Source organism: Mastigoproctus giganteus, chromosome 6 (genome assembly GCF_048544385.1).
Source record: "Mastigoproctus giganteus isolate SK-2022 chromosome 6, ASM4854438v1, whole genome shotgun sequence".
NCBI lineage: Eukaryota > Metazoa > Arthropoda > Arachnida > Uropygi > Thelyphonidae > Mastigoproctus > Mastigoproctus giganteus.
In genome coordinates this window covers 122,116,605-122,142,876 of record NC_143580.1, presented here as the reverse complement: position 1 = coordinate 122,142,876, position 26,272 = coordinate 122,116,605, and the positions used below count along the sequence as shown (strand labels likewise).

Below are 26,272 nucleotides of genomic sequence, written 5' to 3'. Positions count from 1 at the left end.
TTGATTATTTATATTTTACTCTAATGTACCGGTAAGTTGTTGATTTTTTTCGTTTTAATTTCTGGAGGGTATCATACGGAAGTGTTCTATGTACTATATTGAGGTAAACTCCTCTTAATTATTTTACTAATATTATTATCAACGTAGAACATATTGAGTAGTACAGCTCTGATTCATACTATCTAATTAATTTTTAAACTCTTATTGACTATTTCATTCACTTCCTGTCTCTCCAGCAGTAAACAATTGATACACACAACTATGGGAGATTTTTTGAATGGCTTGGTACAAAAAATTACATTAAATCTACACTAAGGTACTCGGCCCAAAGTTACCATATTTCTTTTCTAAAATATTGCCTTCAAAACAACATCGTTCCGAAGTTTGCCAGGGTGAATTTAAATCAAAAAATTTCAGGCAAAAAACAACTAACACTGGCGACATCGCGTAATATTGTTAAGCTTGCCTTAAAATCTCGATATTCGAATAAACAAAAATACCTTTCTCAGGTTAGGAAACTTCGCGATAAATTAAAAAATTATCTACATCCGAACAATTGGTCTGTATTGAAGACCTTCATAGATTTGCGACGGGAAGCACAAGCCTCAGAAATAAAAAAACAGGCACGTTAATAAATTTCAAACATTATCGGATAGGTCAAGACACGTTCATGCGAATTCTAACACATTGTCGTGGGCTTGCGACCAAGTTCATACAAGTTGGGTGACATCCCCCCCCCCACAGACACACAACGTGCTACCACAGAATATGTCAACTAGTTCACGAACACCCCCTCACCCAGTATCCAACGAACCGACATATCAACAAGTTACAAATCTTTCCTCGTGTACACTATCGCAGGACCAGATTTCGCTTTTATCCAAAGGACTAAATTATAATTTACCACCTCGAAAACTACCTAAGAAACAATGCGTAATTGATATTGAATTTGAATTTGACTTCGTAATGTTCCACAAAAAGATGTATTTATTCAACAAGTTAACCAAGTAGTGAATAACATAAAAGAAACGCGACTTCCTAAATTGAATACACATGACAGTTCAGCTTTACGAGAACTTCAGGGAAATAAGGACATTATTATACAGAGGGCAGATAAAGGAGATAAGGTGGTAATACTAGATAAACATGATTATATTAATAAGTTAGATTCAGTTGTGTCAGATACCTCCACTTATCGTAAAGTAGACCCGGCACTGTTTACCAATTTGGTCAATCAATACAATAAAACGTTAACCACGTATCGAAAACACGACTACATTACTATGGTTCAGTTAAAGGAATTGAAGTCCAGAACATACAATATTCCTGCACTTTTCGGTCAGGTAAAATTACACAAGACTGGGTTTCCTATTTGGCCTATTGTTTCCTACAGGAACTTGGCATTTTCATCCTTAGCCAAACATGTATATAACATTATAAAACCCTTTAGACAGGTAATACAATTTGGGATTAAGAAATACGATACATTATTTAATAAGCTTAAAGACTGTAGACTCGGCGACAATGACAATTTATTCTCACTAGATGTTACCTCATTATATACGAATGTAAACGTTGAATACACATTAGATATTATTTGGGATATGTTAAATAAAAACTCGACACCGATTAATTATACGAAGCTACCTATTAAGGAAATTTTTCACTTAATTAAACTGTTAGTTGAGGCTAACTACATCACCTTTCAAGACAAGGTGTACAAACAAATTTTTGGATTACCAATGGGTTTGAGCCTGAGTGGCTTAATGTCAGAGATCTATCTCTCAACGATTGAGCAGATACATTTGACACCTTTTCGAACCCGTATCACATATTATGGGAAGTATTTAGGCGATGTTCTAGTTATTACCGATAATAGTACTATCCAAGACATTTTACATTCGTTTAATAATATTCATTCTAGACTCAAATTTACATTGGAAAGGGAGGATATGGATACAAAGTCATTAAACTTTCTAAATTTCACGCTTACCCGGGACTCGAATAAAATACAATTTAGCATCTATCGAAAACCTACAAACACCAGTATGCTTCTACATTATAATAGCTATCACCCGTCCACCTACAAAAGATCGATTATCTTTAATCAATTTCTTAATGACTATAAATATTCAACGACGGAATCTGCTTTGGACTCAGAAATACAAATATTAACTAGCAGATTCTTAAACAGGGGTTATTCCATTACCACAATAAACCGAATTAGGGTACAAGCTAAGGATAGGATACAAAATACTACACCTATCAACAATAGTAATATCAAAAAATACTTTATTTCTGTCCCATCTGTTGAACAGTGGCACAAACAGCTTAACAGATTCTTTAAAGATACCGAATTTAAAATTGTAGCTAGGCCAATACGGAAGTTACACACTATACTGAACAATCGCTCGGTTCTTTCAGCGTTCGCAACACAAATTAATGATCTGGTATACAACATATCTTGTGGTGATTGCGACTCGTCTTACCAAGGTTCAACCCGATTTTCTCTTAATATTCGTGTAAATCAACATGAAGCCTCAGTTCGTGCTTCTCGTTCAGCAGCGTCAGAATTAGCCTTTCATGCCATCAACGAAAAACATACTTTTTTATTTAACGAGGCCAAAATACTTAATGTTCAACGTAATTATACACGACTATTAATTGCAGAAACCGTTGAAATTAAATTACACGAAAATTCTGTTAATGTTCGGCAGCCATATTTGATCTCCGATGCGTGGACCTTTACGCGCATGCGCGAAGACAATCTCTATTTAAGTATCAGGTTTAACCTGATTCGGTAATTTTCATTCCTGTGATCACGACATACGGTCGAAAAGCGTTGTCAGCTTCAGGAAGGAAAATCGTTTTGAATATTTTCGTTAGATTTGTTTAATTGCGTTAATTGTTTTATTTTGATTTGAATTGTGTTAAATTGATTATTTATATTTTACTCTAATGTACCGGTAAGTTGTTGATTTTTTTCGTTTTTTCCGTTTTAATTTCTGGAGGGTATCATACGGAAGTGTTCTACATACTATATTGAGGTAAACTCCTCTTATTATTTTACTAATTTAAACTTTGATATAATCCCTTGATCCAGAGGAGGCGCCTCCGTAGCCAGGTGGGAAGGAGCAGCAGTGCGTAGCACACGCTTCTTGATTAGACCGGGGTTCGAGCCCGTCACCACCAAATACGGAGGATGCGGAAAGGTCAGGGAATGACCACCGCATATCCCGGAGCAATATGGCCTTAGTTGCTAATGCTCCTAAAAACCAAATAACAAATAACAACAACGTGATACCGAGGTTGTATCTCTGATGCGGTGTTTTTCGGTAAGTTGCTCACTCAGATTTTATCATATCTGCTTATTAGGTTATCGTCAGGAAGATGAATAGGGCAGTTATCCGGCAGCAAGAGAGCTTTGGTATCCAGTCCTTGTTGCCATAAGTGTTTACGTACATCAGGTACAAATTGCTTATGAAACCAATTTTCAAAAATACTGGAAGTGATCCATGCATTTTTGCTAAAGTCATAGGCAAATGCCATGGAGGCCATGTTCACATGATGGAAGCACCTGGCCATTTAAATTTTCCTATGCAAAGTGGCTTCAGTTTGATTTCCTGTTTGGTTTACACAGAAAAGTATGGTCACTCTGTCTTTCATTTGCTTGAAGCTTTGTTCTTTGAACATCATTCTTACAAGCCAAAGTGGAATTGGGTTAACTTTTATAACAAAGTTCGGTCTCATCACAGCTATATACCTGTTCTGCAGTATAGCTACCATCTTCAATATTTTCTGACGCTGAGCAAGGTAAGAGCATGCAGCTTCATCATTGGCTGAATGTATCTCACCTGATATAGCCATTTTGGTTATTCCATGCTGCTTTTTAAAATGTGTTAGCCATCCATTACTTGCAATGAATGTTGTGGACTCATTTCCATGAAGATGGTTGTGGAATTTTTTAGTTTGGGTTTGCAGATGGGGTCTAGATAGAGGTGTGCCTTCAGCTCGTTCTTGCACAAACCACCGAAATACAGCTTTATCCAATTGTTCATCTTCAGGTTGCTGCATGTGTTTTCGTTGCAGTCCATCACTTGTTTCCATAGACTTGGCTGCATCACGAAGTTTCTCCTCTTCTTTCTTCCTTCCACCCACAGTAGATCCATTCACTCCAAGGTCTCTAGCCACATGAGTTTGCTGGACTCCGGACTTGATTCTATCAAGAGCAGCAATTTTTTCTTCTCTAGTAAATTTCTGATTTTTTTTTTTTTTTTTTTTTTGAAGTTTCAGACATTTCTTTAAATTTATACTGTATTTTAAAAAATACAGCTTACAATTTGAGAAACAATAAAAATTGGCAGTTAGCGATTGAACTTGTGGGAGACCCAATCACTATGTTATTTCTTAAACTTATTTTCTCATACGTAACTTTCCCTCACCACAGAACCTTTTCATTTCCTACTATTACATCCCCTACTGATTATGCTACTTTTTGAACTATGCCGAGCCACCTTTCCTAAAAATTACTGAATGCTGCTGCATCTTAAGTGGCGGTATGATAGAGAGATTAAATTGGTGTTGACTACCTCCCTGAGCACCCTTTAAATCCATGGTCTTTCTGCTTTACTATTTTGCTTTGTATATTGTTCCAAATCCAAATTCAATTTACAAATTCATAAATAACAATAAAACAATCGGACTCTAAAGAAAAACATGTACACCACATATACATGTTTTTCTTTAGTCTTTGAGTGTTTTATGGTTATTTATGGATTTGTATGAGATGGTCTATAATCAGGAGTTTCCCTGAAGAACCAAATGATTGTATATGAAAAGTGTTTGCATATATGTATGTCTATTGTTCTGACAGGTCCACTCCCGCTAACTGAAATATTTCTGAAATGTTTTCTTTGTTAAAATTGTTTTATTCTCACATATTATTCTTCATGTCCAGAGAAATAGGTATAGTTGAACTTGGTTATAATGAGCACGGAAATTACGAGATCACGGCTGTAACAAGCAAAAAGCCATAATGATTTTAATTTTCACGTATTCCCATACAGTCGCTCACGGTTATAACAAGCGTACTACACAGATATGTTGAAAAATTTTGGTAACTATGCAAACCAAACATTCTTAATTGCTTGGGTAGTTGGAAAAACCAAATTCTTGGAATAAACGAAAATGAAAAGGGCAACTTAGCTTTATGTGACCACCTGCATCAGATTAGCAGGCGGTTTATGACCTTGTCCTCTGGGGATGGGGCTATACAATACTGCATTGGTGTTCCATTTGTCACATTACCCTATTTACAGATTATCTTGTATTCACTGAACCATAAATTTATTTCGGGAGTTCTAAGAACTTTAAATGCATTTCAGGACTTCTAAGAATGTTGAATGGATTTCTTGACTTCTAAGAACTTTGTATGCATTGCAGGATGCCTAAGAACTTTGTATGCAGATCACTTTATCATTCTTAATATCATTCTTAATGAACCCTTCCTTCGGAAACATGTCTACTAACAAAAGAAAGTGTCTCTCGATTCGCGAAAAAGTGGAAATTATTCGTGAGTTAGAATGTGGTGCAAAAAATGTTGAAGTGTGTAAAAAGTTTTCTTTGTCCTCTTCAAGTGTATCGACATTGTTGAGGAATAAAGATGTTTACATATCAGCACTAGAAAAGAACATAACAGAAACAAAATAATTTAGACAGTGTGAGGTTACAGATGTCGATGAAGCATTACTTCAATGGTTCACTACACCAAGAATTGCTGGATTTTCAATAGACAGTCCGATCTTGAAGGCTCAAGGGGAAAAATTTGCTAAACAATTTGGACACGAGGAATTTGTATGTAACAACGGTTGGCTGGATAGATTTAAAAATCAGCATAACATTGTTTATGCAAAAATTAGTGGAGAATCTTGATTTGCAGATCCAATAATGGCAAATATATGGGTTGACCGTGTTTGGACAGAAATCAGGAAAGATTTCAACAACGAAGACACAACGCCGACGAAACAGGACTGTTTTATAATTTGACACCTGACAAGACGTTTAAATTCAAAGTGGAAAAATGTGTTGGTGAAAAAAAATCAAAGGCTCACTTGGCGGTACTTGTATGCACAAATATTACAGGAACTGATAAAAAAAAAAAAAAAAAAAAAAACTGTTTGTTATCGGAAAAGGTGTTTCAAAAACATAAGGAAACTTCCTTTGGATTACACCTGCAAACAAAAAAGCTTGGATGACTTCGGATATTTTTCGGCAATACATAAATGATTGGAATAAGAAGCTGTTCAAAAAGAAGAAAAAATTTTATTGTTAGTTGATAACTGTCCTGCACATCCCCAGATTCAAAATTTGTCCAACATTAAGCTAGTGTTTCTGCCTCCCAGTGCGACATCAATTTTACAACCAATGGACATAGGTGTAATCAAGAGTTTGAAAGGATTTTATAAAAGATTTCTAGTTTTACATCTGAACAGTCAAAGAGAACAGAAACTTAGTCTATAAATTGGATGCTATTGGAATAAATTGGAATTTATTGAATGATGTGTGGAACAACCATATGAAATTGCTTTAAGAAATTGAAATTAAATTCAAACAAAATTTCAATCTTAGATGAAGCTGATGGAAATGAAGAAAATAACTTAACGTTATCTGAATGGTTGCTACTTAACAATGTTGTAGGCTTTATTACAGATAACGTTGATGAATTTGTACAAGTCAATGACAACTTGTTAACTAGTGGTCTTCCTACAGAGAGTGACATTGTAGATGCTGTGCTTAACAATGACAATAACGACAATGATGATGATATGATGACAAGTGAATCAAAATCAGTGGCGACAATCTTACAAGCTCATGTTGCAATGGACACATTAGTCAATTTTTGAAGGAACTGGGGCAAGTAATGAGACTTAACGTGTTGAGTGTTTTAAAGGGAAACTTAAGAAATATCAAAGTGAAATCTTTAAAACAAACATCAATTTTAAGATTCATAAATAAAGACTAATTGAAATCGTGTTTATTATTAATTAGTATTGTTTTTAATTACAGAGAAATTGTTTAGTATTAAGTGTATGGTTTTAAAATTACAGACAAATTTTGCTTAATATTAAGTGTATTGTAGTTTATACAAGCATATTAATACAAATAATATGTAGGCATGTTATTTTTTTTTCTCTATTTTTTTTGTTTTTCGAATCTATCTTTTTATCAAGTTATTGAGAATTTTAAAAAATATGAGGTAGATTTAACTTATCACTGATATAAAGTGTTCATTGTTTAATGGCCCCAGAGGTTTCCCCATCTCCGCTATCACGGATATATTAACGGTTAAAATGAGGAAATTTGTTGGTCCCTTGATGCTTGTCATAACCAAGTTCGACTGTATTTGCAAGACTTTGTGTCTTACAAACTTAAATACAAATAATATGTAGGTATATACTTATATTATTTTTTTCTCTATATTTGAGAGAGTGTGTGCGAGAGTATATGTGAACAGGCAAAGTTTTTACGGCTCCAGCAAATAGAGAAGTTTTTGCTTTTTTTATTGACTTAAATTGGCGTATTAATTTATTTTTTTAAAGTTGCTTTATATTCCTAGTAACAATACTTTAGTTTAAATTGAATTTAGATAGAGATTTTGTAGGTTATTACTTAGTATCGGTAAGGGTATCAAATCCACGTGTGGACAGGTTTTGCAGCTCCCGCAAACGTAAAGTTTTTAATTATACTTAGCTGCTTTATTGACTTACTTGTTAGATTAAATTATTTTCTATAAGTAGCTTATAGACCTAGTCAGCTCCATGGTTTATTTTGAATTTAGATAGCGCGATTTAGAAAGTAAATAATACCTCGTGTCCATAGATTAACCGTTCGTAACTTGCTGCCATTGTTATAAGATACGTGTGCTAGCGTAAGGTTTAACGGAAAACTAGATAGCGTAAGGTTTAATGGAAAACTAGACAACATAAGGTTTAACGGAAAACTAGATAGCGAGTATAGTAGTATCAATTAATCAGTATTAAATTTCAATTGACAATGAAATTTAATCAATATTAAATTTCATTGTCAATTGAATTGTACTTTTTTAACTAAATAAGTATAGCAACCTAGTTATTACAAACTTAACATCAAAAATTAATACATATAAGTTGACAGGGGATAAGAAAGTCATATAACGTAACTCGGAGATAATATTCGATACCAAAATACATATACATAGTGTTATAACTGAATTGGGATATAGGTTTAGGGTTATATTTTGTATTGGAATTTTATTGAACTTGAATAGAAATCATGACTCAGACCAGAGCAGCAAAGCAAAAGACTCAAACTAGTGGAAGTGCTGTGGCTCAAGGGAGAACTGAGGGGGACAGTGATTCTCTGAATCAGTCTATTGAAATGCACTGCTTGTTTGATGTTTGTGGAGCAATCAGGAATGGGACATGATATTGCCAAGGGGGGAATGTCTTTGTGTGTGTGTGTGTGTGTGTGTGTGTGTGTGTGTGTGTGTGTGTGTGTGTGTGTGTGTGTGTGTGTGTGTGTGTGTGTGTGTGTGCGCGCGCGCGCGCGCGATGTAAGGAGTGCGGGGAAATCAGGCGCCAACTCGGCATTGTTATGGGCTTATATGAGAGCTTGAAGGACAGGGTGGATGCCCTCGAAGGATTTAAATTGAGTGGCTCATCAAGCTCTCAGCTGCCCACATCGATGACAGAGCTTGCACTTGAACGTCACGCAACACAGCGGCAACCCCCAAGGCAGAATGCGCTGGTCCCAAAGGAACTAGTTGTCGTAGGTGACTCTATTGTCAGGGAAACAGGGAACATATTGTGCAAAAAGGATAGATGGAACAGGGCCAGGGTATGTCTGCCAGGGGCAAAGGTTGATGACGTAGGGCAGATATCATTTTGACTAATAAACATTGCCTAAAACTTGTGCAACATCAGCATTCTGTATTGCTGCAAATAATTAAACGGCAACTTTAATGACTTCAGGAACAATAACAGACATTTTTGGGACAGTTTCCTTTCCAAAGCCGTAAATTAATTGAAAATATTGGAATATACCATCAACTTTGAGCAGAAGAGAATGTTCCCTACTTGATCTCCATTTGTTCAATAATTATCAGTTATTTGTTGAATTTTTAAAAAACCACCTACCGACCTTGTCAAAACTGACCATCACTACCACCAGTGGGAAGAATTTTATGGCACTGGGGCTAAACTGATCAGTAATATCTTACTGAATAAAGGAAGTATTCCTGAAAAGCTGCTCCTGGCCCTGTTGCCATGATGGATACATTACCAGTGAAAGAGATTATTTATAACTATGCAACATATGAAAAGCTTTGCAAAAAACTGTAGGCCAAGTAGTCATGTTGTATTAAAAGCATGCACATTAAAATGAGGTATCCTACTTTTGTAAATATAAAAAAAAAAAAAACTTTAAATTACAAATTTAAATTTACAAATATTTGTAAATAATAGTAGTAGTAGTTAGTAGTAGTGGCATGTGATGCAAGAAAGCAAGTGATGAGCTTATGCAGCATCAGCCAAAAAAAAACAAAAAAAAAAAAAACACACCATTCCCTCCAAATGCCTGTCCAGTTCCTCCTCAGATTTATTCAATCTAACTTGCACACAACAGATGGAAGTTTGTTCCAGCAATTAACCACCCGCTGGCTAAAGGCAAATTTCCGCACATCTATTCTACATCTGTCCTTTCTTAATTTGAATTTATGCCCCCTTAGGTTCGTAATCTGAACAAGTGGAAGGATCCCATCAGAATTCAGCATGCTCAACCCATTCAAGGCCTTATACACCACAATCAGATCACCACGCAGGTGCCTAGTCTCCAGCCACTGCAATTTGCAGAACTTAAGCCTCTCTTGGTAAGAGGGTCCCTTCATTCCCCTCACCAATCTTGTTGCCCTTCTCTGTACACGCTCAAGTAAATCTACATCATTCCTAAAATGAGGCCTCCAGACCTGTACGCAGTACTCAAGGCGTGGCCTGACCATTGCCATATACAGAGGGACAATCACCTCCTTCTCCCTGCTAGCAAAATTCCTATATATCATTGACAAAACCCCATGACCTGCCATAGCAGCCTGTCTGCATTGCTCAGAAAACTTCATATCTGACTGCACAATTACTCCCTGGTCTTTTTCATTTTCTACCACCTTAAGTGTAGTACCACACAGTTGGTACGTTTCTCTGGGGGTTACTTCTACCCATATGCAGTACTTTGCATTTGTCAAGGTTAAACTTCAGTTGCCACTTTTTAGCCCAATAATATAAAGAGACTTGTATTTAAAAAAAAAGCTGGAAGTTTTAGCTTTTTACCATTTCCATTTTGATTGCATAATTTCAGTAATCTAAATTTCATTCACCATTAAATTTTCACAATGCACCTAATTTTGCAAAATATTCTAAAATTCGTCCACCCATTGCATATCAGTTGACAGGATTATGCTTCTCCGTTCTGAAATCGACAGTATTTAAATACGATTAAAAATGTCTATCTAAAACTGAAGAATAAAGAATAAACATTATGCAAACTACATCACACATGAACGTGATGTGGTAGCCAATAATGGTAGAATGTAGTGTTATGAGGGGCATTCAATTAATTATCTACCTAAGGTACTTCTGTCTTGTTAACTGTATTATTCTTTTAATCTTGGGTAAGTAATTTTCTCTGTTAGAAATTACCATTACCTTCAATAAGAAATAATTAAAAATAAAGTGCATGTTTTATTCTTCTGCTATATTTATGTGATAACGTACCTGTGTATATACTGGCTGTACAGCCTGTGTATATACTGGCTGTACAAGTATACTATACAAGGGACATTCAATAAATTATCTACATAGGGTACTTCCCATGGTTATATTTCAATGATTCATGATTTATCATTCCAATTAAAAATTAAAACTTTCCAATTTTCTAAAAGTTACAGATTTAATTAACAATATCCTAAAACCGATTAAAGTTCAAAAGCATACAAGGATGAAAGCTTATAAGGTGATAGCGAGATCCACTTTATTCTATAGAAGCGAAACATGGACAATTAAATCAAAAAATGAGAAAAGGATTGAACGTGCTGAAATGAAATTTATTTGCCGAACCAGTGGCTATAGATTATTGGACAAGAAGAAAAGTTTTGGTATTTGTGAAGAATTAGGAAGAATTACCAAAGAAGATTATGAAATATTATTATTATTTTTTATTATTATTATTATTATTATTATTAGCTATATGGTGCAAGGAAGCCTGAGGCTTATGCTGCACCAGCCAAAAAAAAAAAAAAAAAAAAAAATCCAAGTTACCCTAAGAGAGAGAGAGAGAGAGTCAAAAGTAGAAGGGAATCACCAAGAAAGAGAATGATGATGATGATATCCAGCTCAGGACCCTGAGTGGCCAGATCTGAGCCCCCGTGGTTAATCAGCCAGTTGGGAGAAGAGATCCAGGACGTCTGAAGAAAAGATGGACTGAGACCAGAACAGGCCATCTGGCCTAAAATCCCCAAAAGGATGATGATGATGATTTATCATGTTCTTACATATCTCAACTTGAATCATACTAATTTTGATCCCACTATGTTTTTAGGTTGTGCTGCTGTAACAGAAAGAAGGAAGATGCCTGTGTCAAATTATGGATTTGCCGAAGTTAGAATATCATTCAGTCATCAAGTTTCTCACCAAAGAAGGAAATGGGCCAAAGGCCATTTGCGAAAGGACAGCAGCTGTGTATGGCAACAGTGCACCTTCAGAGTACCAGATGAAATTCTGGGCAAAACAATTCAAGTGGGGTAAAGAGTCCGTTGAAGATTATCCACGTCCAGGAGGCCTGTGACAGTGGCCACTCCAGAAATGTGCCAAGCTGTGGAAACCCTTGTGCTGAATGACAGATGTTTAAAGGTGTCCTAAATCTCTAGGGAATGTGACATATCTGAGAGAGCAGTTATAACCATCCTCCATGAACATTTGGGGATGTGACTAAGGTCAGTGTCAGGTGAGTCATCAGATTTCTGATCCCTGTGGAGAAGTAATTTAGAGTACGGTGTTGTGAGGAGAATTTATAGCTTTATGGAAGGAATCATGAAACTTTCATATCCAGAATTGTTATGGGTGATGAAACATGGGTTCATCACTGGGATCCTGGGACTAAGCAAGAATCAATGCAATGGAAGCATAAGGGTTATTCCCCACCCAAAAAATTTCAGACACGACCCTCAGCTGGCAAGATTATGACTGCCATTTTTTGGGATACAGGGAATTTTGTACATTCGCTTCCTGGAACACAAGCAGACAGTCACTGGGGAGTCATATGTATCACTACTGTACAACTTAAGGGATGTCATAAAGGAAAAAATGCCGTGGGAAACTTTTCAGAGGTGTGCTCTCAAAGCAGCAGGACAAAGAATTTTATTTGTCTGGTATTTCCTTGTTGCCAACAAAATGGAACAAGTTTATTGAAGTTCAGTGAGTTACATTGAAAAGTAAAAAAAGATTTTTCCTCTATCTCATTTCCTTCATAGGTAGGTAGGTAGATAATTTATTGAACGCCCCTCGTAGCAGAAGTGAAACAACAACCTCAAAGGGTAATAATATGAATTTTAGTCCAAACTGCCAAATGAAAACTAATTCTACTTTCCTATATTTTTGATAGATGGAGTTTGTTGAGCTTCAAAACGGAACTTTTGTGAAAAACAGTGAACAATAGCATGAATGGTTAATATACACAAAATGCATAAAACAACAAATATATTGTTATGATGCTTTTTAAAAGAAGTGATTATTTAAATTTTTTTTTTTTTTATTAATATAGTGGTATCAGTGCGAAAGGGATGTACCACAATGGTTCAGAAAAAAATAAATAAATAATAATAATAATAGAGTACTTGAAGCAAAATTGTACAATTTCTCATTTTTCAAGGATGAGAGAGAGACAGATTCAGAAATTATGAATTGATGTCTATTTTTTGTTACTTTTCACATGTGAAAGATTGGGATAGAGGAGGATGGGATAAAAAAAAAAAAATTTAAATCTAGAAAATTAATCATAATTTATAAACACAAATGTCATATTTAATAAAAAAAATAGCAATGCTGAAGTAGTGCTATGTATAATTCAAATTGCACAATAAAAATGTAACACACACACACACACACACACACCTGATAATTTAATTAATACTAAAAAAAAACTAATAAAATAGTTATTTTATACAGTAATATACACTGGTGTACAAAACTTAAGGACCAACACTATTTCTAAAGGTTACAACCACAAAATCTTTACTTGAGGTACTCTTTACTGATGAGAGTAGATTGTCTCAGCAGTGATCTGGCGAGAGGTTGGTATACATTATCACCCCACAAACATCACTGAAAGGGATCAATATGGTGGTCGAGGTGTTCTTGTCTGTGGAGGCATTATCTTGGATGGATGTGCACAACTCCAGATACTGGAAGGCGGTACTGTAACCAGTGCATCTACTGTACTGAGGTAATCCTTCCCCATGTGCATCTGTTGCAAGGTGCCATTGACCCCGAGTTTGTTTATAGATGATAACGCCATACCCCATCGCACTGCAGCTGTTGATATGCTTTTGGAAAGTCGGGACATTGTTTGTATGGATTGGCTTGCCCATCCCCTGACCGATCTAAATCCCATTGAACACATATGGGGCCGACCGCGCTAGCCGGGTGGGTAAAGTACCTGCCTGGCAACCCAAAGGTCGCAGGTTCGAATCCTGCCAACAACTAACAAAAAAAAAAAAAAAAAAAGCCACATATGGGATGTTCTGGGGAAACACCTAGCAGCAGGTCCACACCCACCAGAAAATATTCACCAGCTGAAGATGGCGCTGACAGAGGAATGGACAATGTTACTGCAAGAACTTATCAACAACATTGTTCTAAGTATGGACACGTGGTGCAAAGCCTGCATCGGCATTAGGGGTGGCCATATCTCCTACTGAGGACCACCTCTCCCCCTTGTTCCATCTTTGGCAGTGATGCATCCGTATCATGGCAGCTATTGCTATGTTGCCATTTTTGAATAAAAGCCCTCTGTACCGTTTTGTTTGTGTTGGTGTTGTTTCCTTCATTCCTGTACCTCACGAGGTTCCTTTGGTATGCTTTTGCTTTTCCCATATCCAGCACTCTTATGAGAAGCTACAAGTGAAAACCTGACTGGTCCTTAAATTTTGCACACCAGTGTATTACATTTTTGATGTTATTGTGATAAATTACTTTCATTTAAAAACTGAAACTGCAACCTAACACATGACCTTAAAATTACCTGAGACCTGACCTGCTTGTGGGTAATCTGCTGATTTCCATGAGTATCTGACCCCGTGCAGGATTCTAGGATCTAATATCTTACTTTTGCTATACATCTCTATGAACTGACTCAGATAGCTTCCTCACTATGAATGTGTCATGAATTAGATAAACCTGTTCAGTTGAGTTTATGTTCTTTGCATAAAGTAAAAATATTTCTAACTAGTTCATCTAATCTTTTTATAATAACTAAAATTAATTAATTTACAACCATGAAAATGCTACTTTATTACAATATTAATATACTGAATTTCTTATCTTCGTGAATGCCAAAATAAAATGGGGTATAATAACATAGTTCTTAAAAAGGATATTTATTTAATTATTTTGGATATATTTGTCCAAGTGTGAAGTTTTTTTGTAGTTGTAATGAACAAAAATGGCAAAAAAGGTTCACCAGAAGATGGACTTTCTGTATATATGTGAGTTGCGTAACAAAAAAAAGATATAAGCTCCCTCATAACACTAATTCTGAGAGGTCTAGAGGTAAAAAGGATGCTAGAGGAAAAAAATTGAGCCTTTTTTCCGCTAGCATTTTTGGAAGCCAAAATGTAAGAAATGATGTTGCACAGACTGTATGTACGGACAGACTGATTTTTAATTTTCTTTTTTAAATCCGAGCACTTTGAAATGTGAAAGGGCAAATTTTTGAAGATGGGTTAGAAATATTTTCTAAACTTCTCTTTTCTAAACTAATGCTGTGTCCTCTAAAGCTCTGTTCTTTTGGCAACTCTTTTCTTCCTGTATATTAATGACCTTCTACTGACTGGAAATCCCAACCATAGTTTTGCTGTTATTAATGTTCCACCTGCCAGTTTGTGAAATCCTGCTCTGTGCAAAAAACTGCTTAAATATCCATCACCAATTCTTTAAATGCTGATTTCTAGGTATTTTCCAGTGAGAAGAAGAAAACTTAGTTAACTTCAGTCTCTTTTAAAAACTCAGTTCTATGTTATTTCTTGCAGAAATTTCTTCTGCTCACCATCTTCAGCAACACTCAATGTCTAGACAAGATTACATATTTTCATTGGGGATAACCCTGACTTCTGACCTCTCTTGGCATAAACATATCACAAATATTGATTTTATTTTTTTGCCAGTGTAGCAAAAGCCTGTGGCTTCCTTTCATTTATATGGCTATTACTTTTGGTGAATCAAAAAAAAAAAAAAAAAAAATTCTTTTGCTCTTGGTTTTATTTTCTTCTAAACTGCTACTGACTACAAATTTACCCTATGTTGATTATTATTTCCACATTTGGAGGTGATGCCTGCAAAATCTTGCAGTTGAAGAAATTCTCTGGAATTCAAATTCAGAAATTGATAAAATTGAATCAACTGGTATCTAACTGAATATGGAGGATATTATCGCTTCAAAAAAAAAAAAAAAAAAAAGCACAGTTTTTTTTGCACAGATATTTTTGATGATTATTTTTAGGATTTTTTTTTAAAGATTTTAAAAAAATTCTTATTTGATTTTTGACAGAAATTTCACTCTACTATTGGCAATCAAGTCAAAACAAGAACTTGTTAATATGTAAAATATTTTTAATTATTATTTTTGTTTTTAATATTAATATTTTTGATTTTTGCAAAATTTCCTAATTGCACAAAGTAATTCATGCTACACAGAGCCTGCTGGTTTTGGAAACTTGATCAGGTAAGTGCCTACCTCGTGTGCAGCAAATTCAATCATGAAAGGGTTAATGAGCTTTATAATAAATAATTATCAGTTAATTAGTTAACCAGCTCCACACACACACACACACACACACACACACACACACACACACACACACACACAATATATATATATATATATATAATAAGGGGCTCATGTGTCCCAGTTTGAGTAAATAAATAAATCTTTATTTGTCCTACCAAAATAAATAGTGTTACATTGGTGAGTGACAAATTCCCTGCACAGCAGTAAATGCCAGAGGATTCACATATAATAAAATATAAAGGAATAGAAAATATATGGTGATTAGATTTACACTGCATTTCTGTCTGTAGAGTCCTGGCAGTTAACTTAAAAAAAAAAAAAAAAAAAATTGCCCAGTATAACAACACCGCACATCTGAATACACTATAGATGTGGTACACTTGTTCACATAAGCATACTATTGAATATGCACAGTTGTTCAAAAAATGCGCAGATCTGTTAGGCGATAGTAGCCCGAGCAAACCACACTGCTGTTTATTTCCTCTGTCGGATCTTCTATTAGCCTTTCTAGGTCAATTCCAATTTGAAATAAGCTGTGGATTGATTCCAACGCCCTGGCTGGTATGAATCTATCAGCCATATTCAATCTGTTGGCCTTCATCCTCAGGGATTTCATGCCTCTTAAGGCGGATGGCAGGATGTGCCACTCACAAAGCTGGCAGAAGCATGATGATGATATGTAGTTATTATTGTAGTTATTAGTCATTTTCAGGCAATGTCTGATAGGAGCACTATAGCCCCAGAAGCTTAGCCATTAAACTTCCATAACACACACACTGTCTGGTTAATGCTGTAGTTTAAGCTATTCAGCAAGCTGCATGGTCCTTAACTGAGGGGAGATGGTGCTTATTGTTGGCCCACTTCAGCTAGAATTCAGTCACATATATTCTCCTAATGTGGGTAGGTGTGGCCGACACCCATAATTCAGCACCATATAATATGGCTGAATACACTGTGGTTGTTATATAACATGCAGTTGTCGCAGTTTGTTTCACATGCAAGAGGAGCTGTTTGGTTGTCCAGCGAAGATAGTTCATTTTCTTTACAAGCAAGTCAGTACTTTTTCAGCAAGTACACCATCATTACTTTCTTCTGTGGATTTAGGGCCAGGCCAAATTTATCTGAGTACATGAATAAATCCATAAGCTTATGATTCATCTGGTCCCACAATGCATAATAGACAAGGGCAGTTGGATGGTTGTTAGAATTTTAATATCTGTGTACATGTATACATCATCCTTGCCATTACAGAATGGGATCATCATTGCTGTAAAGAGGAGTCTGGATAAGATGCCACCTTGTGGAACTCCTGCATGGACTGGTCGTTGGAGGATCTAACTGTCTGTATACAAATAAATGGAATGACAAGTTAGTAGGGACTGCAGGAACTTCAGCAAGTTTCCTTTTATTTCGAAGGCATGTTGCAGCAGATGTAGTAGGGCATGTGCATTCAGAAGGTGGCCTTTATATTAGCATATATTATTGCAACTTCATTTCTGGCTTGGAAAGCATTCAGTATCACAGTTTGCACTGTAAGGAGGTTCGTAATTGCCGATCTAGATAATGCATAATGAATTTGTTGAGGCTGACTGGCCAGGATCTGATCTGTTAAATTTGGCAGTGGAGCTTTCTCCAGTATTTTCAAGAGTGTAGATGCAGTAGATATAGGCCTATAGTGCTCCATATGGTTAGGGTTTGTAATTTTTGGCATAGAGATTACAGCATACTTATTCCAGTTTTCAGGGAAAACTCTATTATCAAGGATAGTTATAAATAGCTTGCAGTGGTCCAATTAAATATGGGCTGAGACACTTTACCATGAAGTGAGTGACCTGATTGACTCCAGCTGTCTTAGTGGCCCTGGGGGGGGATTAATATGCTGTATCAGCACTTCTTTAGTGATAATAACAGACTCCAGCGCATTATCAACCAACCGAACCCTCTCAAACTCCATCATGATATGTGACTGATGATGTGTGTTGGAGAATCTACTGATGTGGTCCATCCAAGCTTCACTGTCAATTGCCTGATATGTATCATTCCTATATCTGCATCAGGGTAGCTTTCCCTTGTCAAGTGTATCTTTCATGTAGCAGTTGATTGCTTTAGATTGTTCCCTGATAAATTTTGCTCTGGCCAATGAGTAGTTAATTCTGTCTCGTTTATTATTTGACTGTTTCCATTTTCTGTGCAGAGTTTGCTTTAGTTTAAACAAGACAGGATTGAGTTCCACCAAGCTCTTGATCTTGATTAGATCCTTACAAGTTTGGAAGCTGTAAATTCTTCAACAGTGTTGATCCAACTGCTTAAGAGAGATGTTGCAGGTAAGGCTTTGCATGTGAGTAGACAATTCCAAGGGATACAGCTAGCAGCATATACTTTTATTCAGGTTCAGAAAGGCATATGTCCTTTGTCCTTAACATTGAAGTCAATATAGGGCAGCATTATGAGGACAGCAACCGGACTGTGATCAGATAGAAAAAAACAATTCTGGCGGTACATCAGACATTTTCCAAAAGACAAAATCAGGTCTAGTTTATTTTTGCCCCTTGTGGGTTGGTCATTGATGAGAGAGATGGAGCATGGCTGCAGCCTGTTTAACATGGTGTCCAGCAGGTTATTGAGCTATGATGGAAGGTTGAAATCTCCACATATTATTATATGGGTGGCTAACACATGTAGTTTGTTGAGAAGCCAGTCTACTACATTATTTATCAATTCTAGATTAAGGACAGTAGGGATGTAGATGACTGCTATATCCAAGAGTGCAGTGTGGACTTTTAATGTGACAAGTATTGCCTCATAAAACTCTGGATCTGAGTAGGAGGCCGAGATCATCTGAAATCTATTTTCACACTCTAGTTTAGATATTTTTGTTTAGTCTAAGTTGCATTGTACTTCAGAAAATTACATTTATTGTTTGTCTAAGCCAGCAATTATTTCTGAATCTCAAAAAAAAATTTCTTTACAGATACAGTTATCTTTGTTGTCCCTTGATTATCATGCCCGTGACAAATTACTGCGTTTAGTTGGAGATCGTTATGATCCGACAACAGATATTCTGTCACTTGTTAGCAATAGGTGAGTCATGTTCTGTATATAAATATTCTATAATGTATATAAGTGACTATATACTACACTGCTCAACAAAATTAATAGAACACATAGAAAATGTGGTGTGACTTGTGCAACTTGCAATGAAGTGGGACAAAATTTGATATGGTGTACCAAAGAATAACAATGACATGAGGAGACAGCAAGAAACTTCGGCCAGGTATAAGAGACATTTATAGGGGATATATAACAATTACCAAAAAAAAAGTCACATTACAGAAGTTTGTACATTACAGAAGTTTGTACAAGATGTTTTGAATATATGGTCAAATGATACCAGTACGGTGTATGATCTCCCCATGGCTAAACAGGACTGACAGTGGTTGAACCATGCTCAATATAAAGATTCTATGGCAACAAATCCTATTCGTCCACCAGCACAGTCCTTTGCTCTCCAAATGGCTGAGGAGTTGGCTGTCAGCATGCAATACAACACCCAGCAGCGTCCCACAGATGTTTGATCTGATTTAAGTCTGGTGATCGTGTTGGACTCAGCAGTAATTGGGTATCTTCAGTTTCAAGATATTCCTCTGCCACTTGAGCTCTGTGTGCAGTGATGTTGTCATGCATGAAAAGAAAATCTGGGTCAACCGTACCCCTAAAAAGTCGCACATAGGGTTCGGGAATTTGGTTTCTGTACCCCGTAAAAACCATGAAGAGGGCTGCAGTTGTTGATCGTTCTCCCCCACATGAGAACACTGCCTCCATTGTAAGTGTTCCTTTCTCTGACGTTGGATGAATGGTGCTGCATCCCTCATTGTCTCCAGATGAAGTAACATCTAGAATCTTTTTGTAGGCTAAAAAGGGACTCATCAGAGAACAGAACTGTACCATTTGTCAGGGCTCAAAGTCACATATTCATGGCACCAGTTTCAATGAGCTGTGCAGTGGTGTGGAGTTAATGGGATACAAACCACTGGCTTCCTTGCATAGAATCCACTTGAATTGGTCCTTAACACAGTTCAGTTGGAAATGTTTTCAACTGTGGCTGCAACAACCTCAAGAGACAGTTGATGACATGACATCATAGGATGCCGTTTTGCTGTCAGAGCCAGATAGCGGTCTGTTCTGGTTCACGTAGTCCTCGGACAACCTTGTCCAGCTGTTCTTGTAATGGTTCCTGTCTCCTGAATCATCTAAATGACAATGACTTGCAATCCTGAGTATGTACTGGAGGTGTGTCTATCTGTCTGAGCAAACCAAATAATGGGAATGATATTATGTAGCCGCAACCTATATTTTTATAGGCATGAATAATTTGCATAATGTGTGGCTCTGTAAGGTGGTAGATTGATTTCTATTGGATACCTGGAATTTGTATGCCAGGATGCCTATTATATCAAATATTTCTCTACAGGATAACAACGTAGAAGTATACCTTATTTGACACTGTTCATAATAAAATATTCATGAAAAACATTTTGTTCTGTTAATTCTGTCTATAAATATATCCAAGATGCTTTAGGCTTCTAGACATTTTTCCTCTTCAAATCTTGATGCATTAAAGCAGTTTATTTTTATTTCATTAGTAGATAACAAGAAAATGCTATTGTTATTACAAAGAATTAATTGATGAAAGTGCAATATAATTATAGCACTTTCATTTCACTTTTTTGTGTAGTAGTAGTAGTACTCCTGTCAAATGATGAAAGGAAACAAGCTTACACAGAATCAGCCAAAAAAACTACCCACCTCACCAGTCACTCTTCTTCCTTGAATTGTTTTTTCTCCTTGAAACTCTGGTTTTTTGTCCAGCAAACAGAAAATTGACCTCAGAACACATGCAATTAACAGACAATATATGCCTTTGTCAATATATTGTCTGTTAATTGCAATATGGCAATATGGCCTTCGTCGCTGATGCTCCTGAAACGTCACAACAACAACTTCTTCCTTAAATTTGTTCAGTATGCCCACTTCCCCAACATGTTTGTTCCAATAATCAGTTACCATTTGGCTGAAAGCAAATTTTTGTAATCTCTTCTGCAGCCACCCTTTTTTAATTAAAGTTGATACCTCTTTGTGTATGTCTTTTCCAAGAAAGAGTTAGAATGCTATTATCAGGTTTACTCCTTCCATTTAAAGAAATTTACGCACTTCAGTCAGGTCTCCTCACAAGTGTTTAGTTTTCAAGAGCTGAAATTTGCAAACCAAAGAAGTCTTTTGTGATAAGAGCACTTCTTTGTGTTCTTGACCGAGGGGTAGGCTGTCCTGAAGGTGCAATGGATGCACTGCACCCACGCACCAACATTCAAGAGGTGCCTGAAAACCTGAAACTTACATACATATATGAAGAAAATTTTAAAGGGGGTGCCAGATTTCAGTTGCCACCCGGGCACCACATATCCTAGGAATGCCCCTGTCTTGACTAATCTAGTTGCCTTTCTCTGCACCTGTTCCACTCATTCTAAGAGATGCACATCTTTCTTAAAATGAGCCTTCCAGACCTGGAAGCATTTTTCAAGATGTAGCCTAACCATTGCCTTATACAATAGGATAATCACCTCTTCCCCTTCTGGTGAAATCTATCATTGACACAACCCTATGAGCTGTTCTAGCAGCTTGCCTGTACTGCTCATAGAACTCATGTCAGATTGCACAATACTCTTAGGCTTTTTTTTTTTTTTTTTTTGTTCTCCACCACATTGAGTGTGGTACCACCCAATTGGTATTATTATTATTTTTTTTTTGTGAAAACCCCAAACACGTGAGGTATTAGAACCTATAGTACTCAGTACCTTTCAATTTGTGTAGATTATAATTTTCAGAAAATATGTATGAAGGAAGGTTGTTCCAGAAAATGGAGGTTGAATGAATAAGTGAGGAAGAAGAAAAGTTGGTTTTGTGAGTTTGAAGTTGGACATTAAAGGATATTGACTGGTTGTGGCACGTGTTCGGACTGCTTTGGAAGAGAGAGTGGAAATTATAGAAACCAATTCAGAAGAACAGTGCCCATGAAAGTATCTATATAAAAGGCATGCAACAGAAATAAGAACATTTATGAGAGAGAGAGAGAGAGAGAGAGAGAGAGAGAATGGAGAGATTTTGTTAGAGATGAGTCATTAATTGGCCTAACTGCTCTCTTTTGAATAGAACCCAGAGAAGCCTGAGAGATGTTTTGGGGACACTGCCCTACATGTGGGAACAATATTCCATGGTAGGGCGGATTTGCGATTTGTACCGAGTGAACAGCTGTTTGGAAGAAAAGTAAAGCTGAGAGCGAAAGAGAAAATCCAGTTTCTTAGATACAGAGGAAGTAATAGTATTCACCATATAGTGCAAGGGAGCCACAAGCTTTTGCTGCACTGGTAAAAACAAAACTGCAAGTAGATAAGAAAACACAAATTATATGCTTTCCTCCTTATACAGGTACCTATCCAGTTGACCTTTGAATTTATTCAAACTGTCAGCCTCAACTACCAGCGAAGCAACTTGTTCCAGCAATCAAGACTCACTGGCTAAAAAAAAACTTCCCACAATCTAACCTAAACCCCATCTCTGTAATTTGAATTTATGAGCCCTAGTTCTGGAGTTCTTTATAACAGTGAAAATTTCATCTTCATTTTACTAATCCTTCTCAGAGCCTTATAAACCACCATCAGGTCACCTCTGTAGGTGACCTGATTGTGGTTTATAATCACAATAGCCCACATAATCATGGTCTTTTCTCATACAGTCATCCTTTTTGCCAGTCTCACCATTCGAGTTACCTGTCTTTGGATCCTTTCAAGAAGCTCAATGTCTTTTTTCAGACGAGGTCCCCATACTCGAACATTCAAAATGTGGTCTTACAATTGCCTTATACCGTGGGATTATGACCTCCTTATTTCTCTACAGGATAACAACGTTCCTAAATCATCAATAGGACACCATTGGCTTTCCTGGCTACCTGTTTACATTGTTCAGAAAACTTCATATCTGCCCTTATTGTAACTCTCAGATACTTTCCTCCTCCACTTTTTAATTCAACCCCACATTTATGAAAATGAGATTTGTAATGTGCTTATGCCAAGAGAGATTAGGAGTCAGGGTAATCTCCCAATAGAGATATATGATCTTGCCTAGAAATCAGAGTGCCATCAAAGATAAGCATAGGAGCAGAAGAGTCCTTATTATGAGATATAAGACAGAATGAGTTTTAGAAGGATTTAAATCAACTCAGTTATCTTTGCAGCCCTGGAGAATTACTAGGAGATCATCATTTAAAGAATTGGTATTGGATATTTGAGAAGTTGAAACTGTTTGAGCAGGGCATTCTACCTTCCCAAACTGGAAGGTAGAATGCAATGTGCTATCATCGGCAAAACAATGGATAGGATTTCCAGTCAGTGGAAGAAGGTCATTAATATACAAGAGGAAAAGAGAGGGAGAAAGAACTGGACCTTGGGGAACATCAGAATTAGTGGAGAAGTAAGAAGACAGAGAGAAAACTGAGTATAAACAGAAAATTTATTTTTATTTATTATTAGTTCTCAGCCTATCTCTAGTTATTCAAGGTTATGCAGTAGTAGGTTATGCAAAGTTATGCAGTAGTAGTATGCTTTGATTCCCATCATTAACAACCCTTTCAACCTTTGTGTCTTAGACAATAGGATTGATATTCTTTCACCAGTATTGTTTATATTTTAAATGGTAAGGAGCCCGGCGATGAACCACGAGTGACTCTACTAATAACATTAGTCCAAGAAGAGCAGTGCCCGTTTATAACCACCCTCTGTCTTATGCCATTCAATCATTGCTTTATCCATAATGGTAACTTGCCTCTAATGCCATGCTGCTCCAATTTGTACAGCAGTATTTCATGTGGAAACTTGACTGAAATCTAAATATCTAATGTCAGAATTATTATTTGCATCTAGTTCCTTTGTTAAGAGTTATAACAGATAATCAGGTTAGCCAGACAGGATCCCCTCTTAGTAAACTCGTGGTGATTACTGTATATTTCATTTCCATTGAGGTGATCCTACAGTACTTCTTCAACCACTGTCTGTAATTTCCATGGAATAGAAGGTCGAGTTTATAGGTTTATAATTGCTCATGTTGCCTTTGTGAATAAGAGATACATTTGAACACCTCCAATCTATAAGAACCCTGAATATCTAAGGATGCTCTTATAATTACATCCAAGTTGTGTCCTCTTTTTGCTGATTCTTTTAATATAACTTCATAGATTCCTTATATTCCTGGTGTCTTACTTAATTTTAGCAGCAACAATTTCTCTTTCACTTTCTTCTCAATCATAATAAAATTATTTACTTCTCAGTTATAACTTGGTGTGCTTGTAGTGCTTCCCAGCCCTAAAACATCTTCATGCATAACTGTAAATGCAAAGTATTTATTTAGTTTATCAGAACCTGAACAGGATCATCAATAGTTATGCATTCACATGTAGTGGGCCAGTGTTGTTAATCTCTTTCCTTCTACACATAAAGCAAAGAATTCTTTGCTACTTTTAGCATTAGCATTAATAAAGGCATACAATGCAAAAAAGCAAGTTTATGCAGCATCAGCCAAAAAAAAAACCCGCTCCCATTTAACTCCTCTCTTCGTTCCAAATACCTGCCCAGCTCAACCTTAAATTTATTTAGGCTATCAACTTCCACAACTAAAGATGGAAGTCTGTTCCACCAATCAACTTCCTGCTGGCGAAAGGCAAACTTCCACACATCTATCCTACAACTGTCTTTCCTCAATTTGAATTTATGCCCTCTCATGATTATTCTGAGCAAGAGGAAGAATCCCATCAGCATTGAGCATGCTCAAACCATTCGAGGCTTTATACACCTCAATCAGATCACCTCGCAGGTGCCTTGTCTCCAGACACTGTAATCTGAAAAACTTAAGCCTTCCTTCATAAGCGCAACCCTTGGTTCCATTCATTAATCTTGTTGCCCGTCTCTGTACTTGTTCCAACAGCTGTACATCCTTCTTGAAATGATGCCTCCAGAGCAGTATACAGTACTCAAGGTGTGGTCTGACCATTGCCTTATATAAGGGGATAATCACCTCCTTATCCCTGCTAGAAAAATTCTTGTATATTATTGACAAGACACCATGAGATACTCTTGCAGACTGTCTGCACTCCTCAGAAAACTTCATATCTGCCTGCACAATTACCCCCAGTTTCTTTTCATTCTCTACCACTGTCAGTGTAGTACCACACAGTTGATACGTTTCTCTGGGGGTTACTGCTTCCCCATATGTAGTACTTTACATTTGTCAGTATTAAACGTCATTTGCCACCTCTCATCCCATCTGCTCAAATTTTCTAGATTCTGTTCCAGCATCGTACTGTCATTAGTGTCATGAACAACCCTGCCAACCTTCGTATCGTCTGGAAACTTGGACATCAAGCCTAATAACCATCATCAATATCATTTATAAATACAGAAAACAATGGACCCAACACTCTGAACCCTGAGGGACTCCACTAATAACATTAGTCCATGAAGAGCAGTGTCCATTGATTACCACTCTTTGTTTTCTCCCACTCAACCATCCCTTTATCCATAGCAGCAATTTGCCTCTAATGCTGCACTTCTCCAATTTGTGCAGCAGTCTTCCATGTGCAACAGTATCAAAAGCCTTTCCTAAGATCCAAATATATGATATCAAAGTTATTCCCTGCATCCAGTTGCTTTGTGACCACATCATAGTATCCAATTAAATTGGTCAGACAAGACTTCCCCTTAACAAAACCATGCTGTGTCTGAGCTATTACTGAAGTCTTGTCTAGATGATCCTGCAGTGCTTCTTTAACCAGTGTCTCCATTAATTTCCCTGTAACAGAAGTTAAACTAACAGGTCTATAATTATTTGTGTCACCCTTTGATCCTCCTTTGTGAATTGGGGTCACATTTGCACATCTCCAGTCCATGGGTACCTCCCCTGAGTCCAAGGAAACTATCATAATTATGGCTAAGGGTTTGCTGCCTCCTTTAATATAACTGGATAGATCCCATTCACCCTGGGTGCCATTTTTATTTTATTTTCATTGTTAGGGATATCTCATAATCTGTGTTAATTTCCTAATCTTCATATTCACCTGACTGATGACTAGTTTGTACTT

At 36.6% G+C, this 26,272-nt stretch overlaps 1 protein-coding gene across 1 annotated transcript in view; it reads left to right on the top strand.

Annotated features, from left to right (window-relative positions):
- The window catches only part of mRpS35 (mitochondrial ribosomal protein S35), a 157,091-nt gene that overhangs the window by 80,522 nt on the left and 50,297 nt on the right, over positions 1-26,272 (top strand). The window contains exon 5 of the mRNA XM_090375310.1: positions 19,061-19,170. Within this exon, the coding sequence (XP_090231436.1) occupies positions 19,061-19,170 (110 nt within the window). The remainder of the gene's footprint in view (positions 1-19,060; positions 19,171-26,272) is intronic.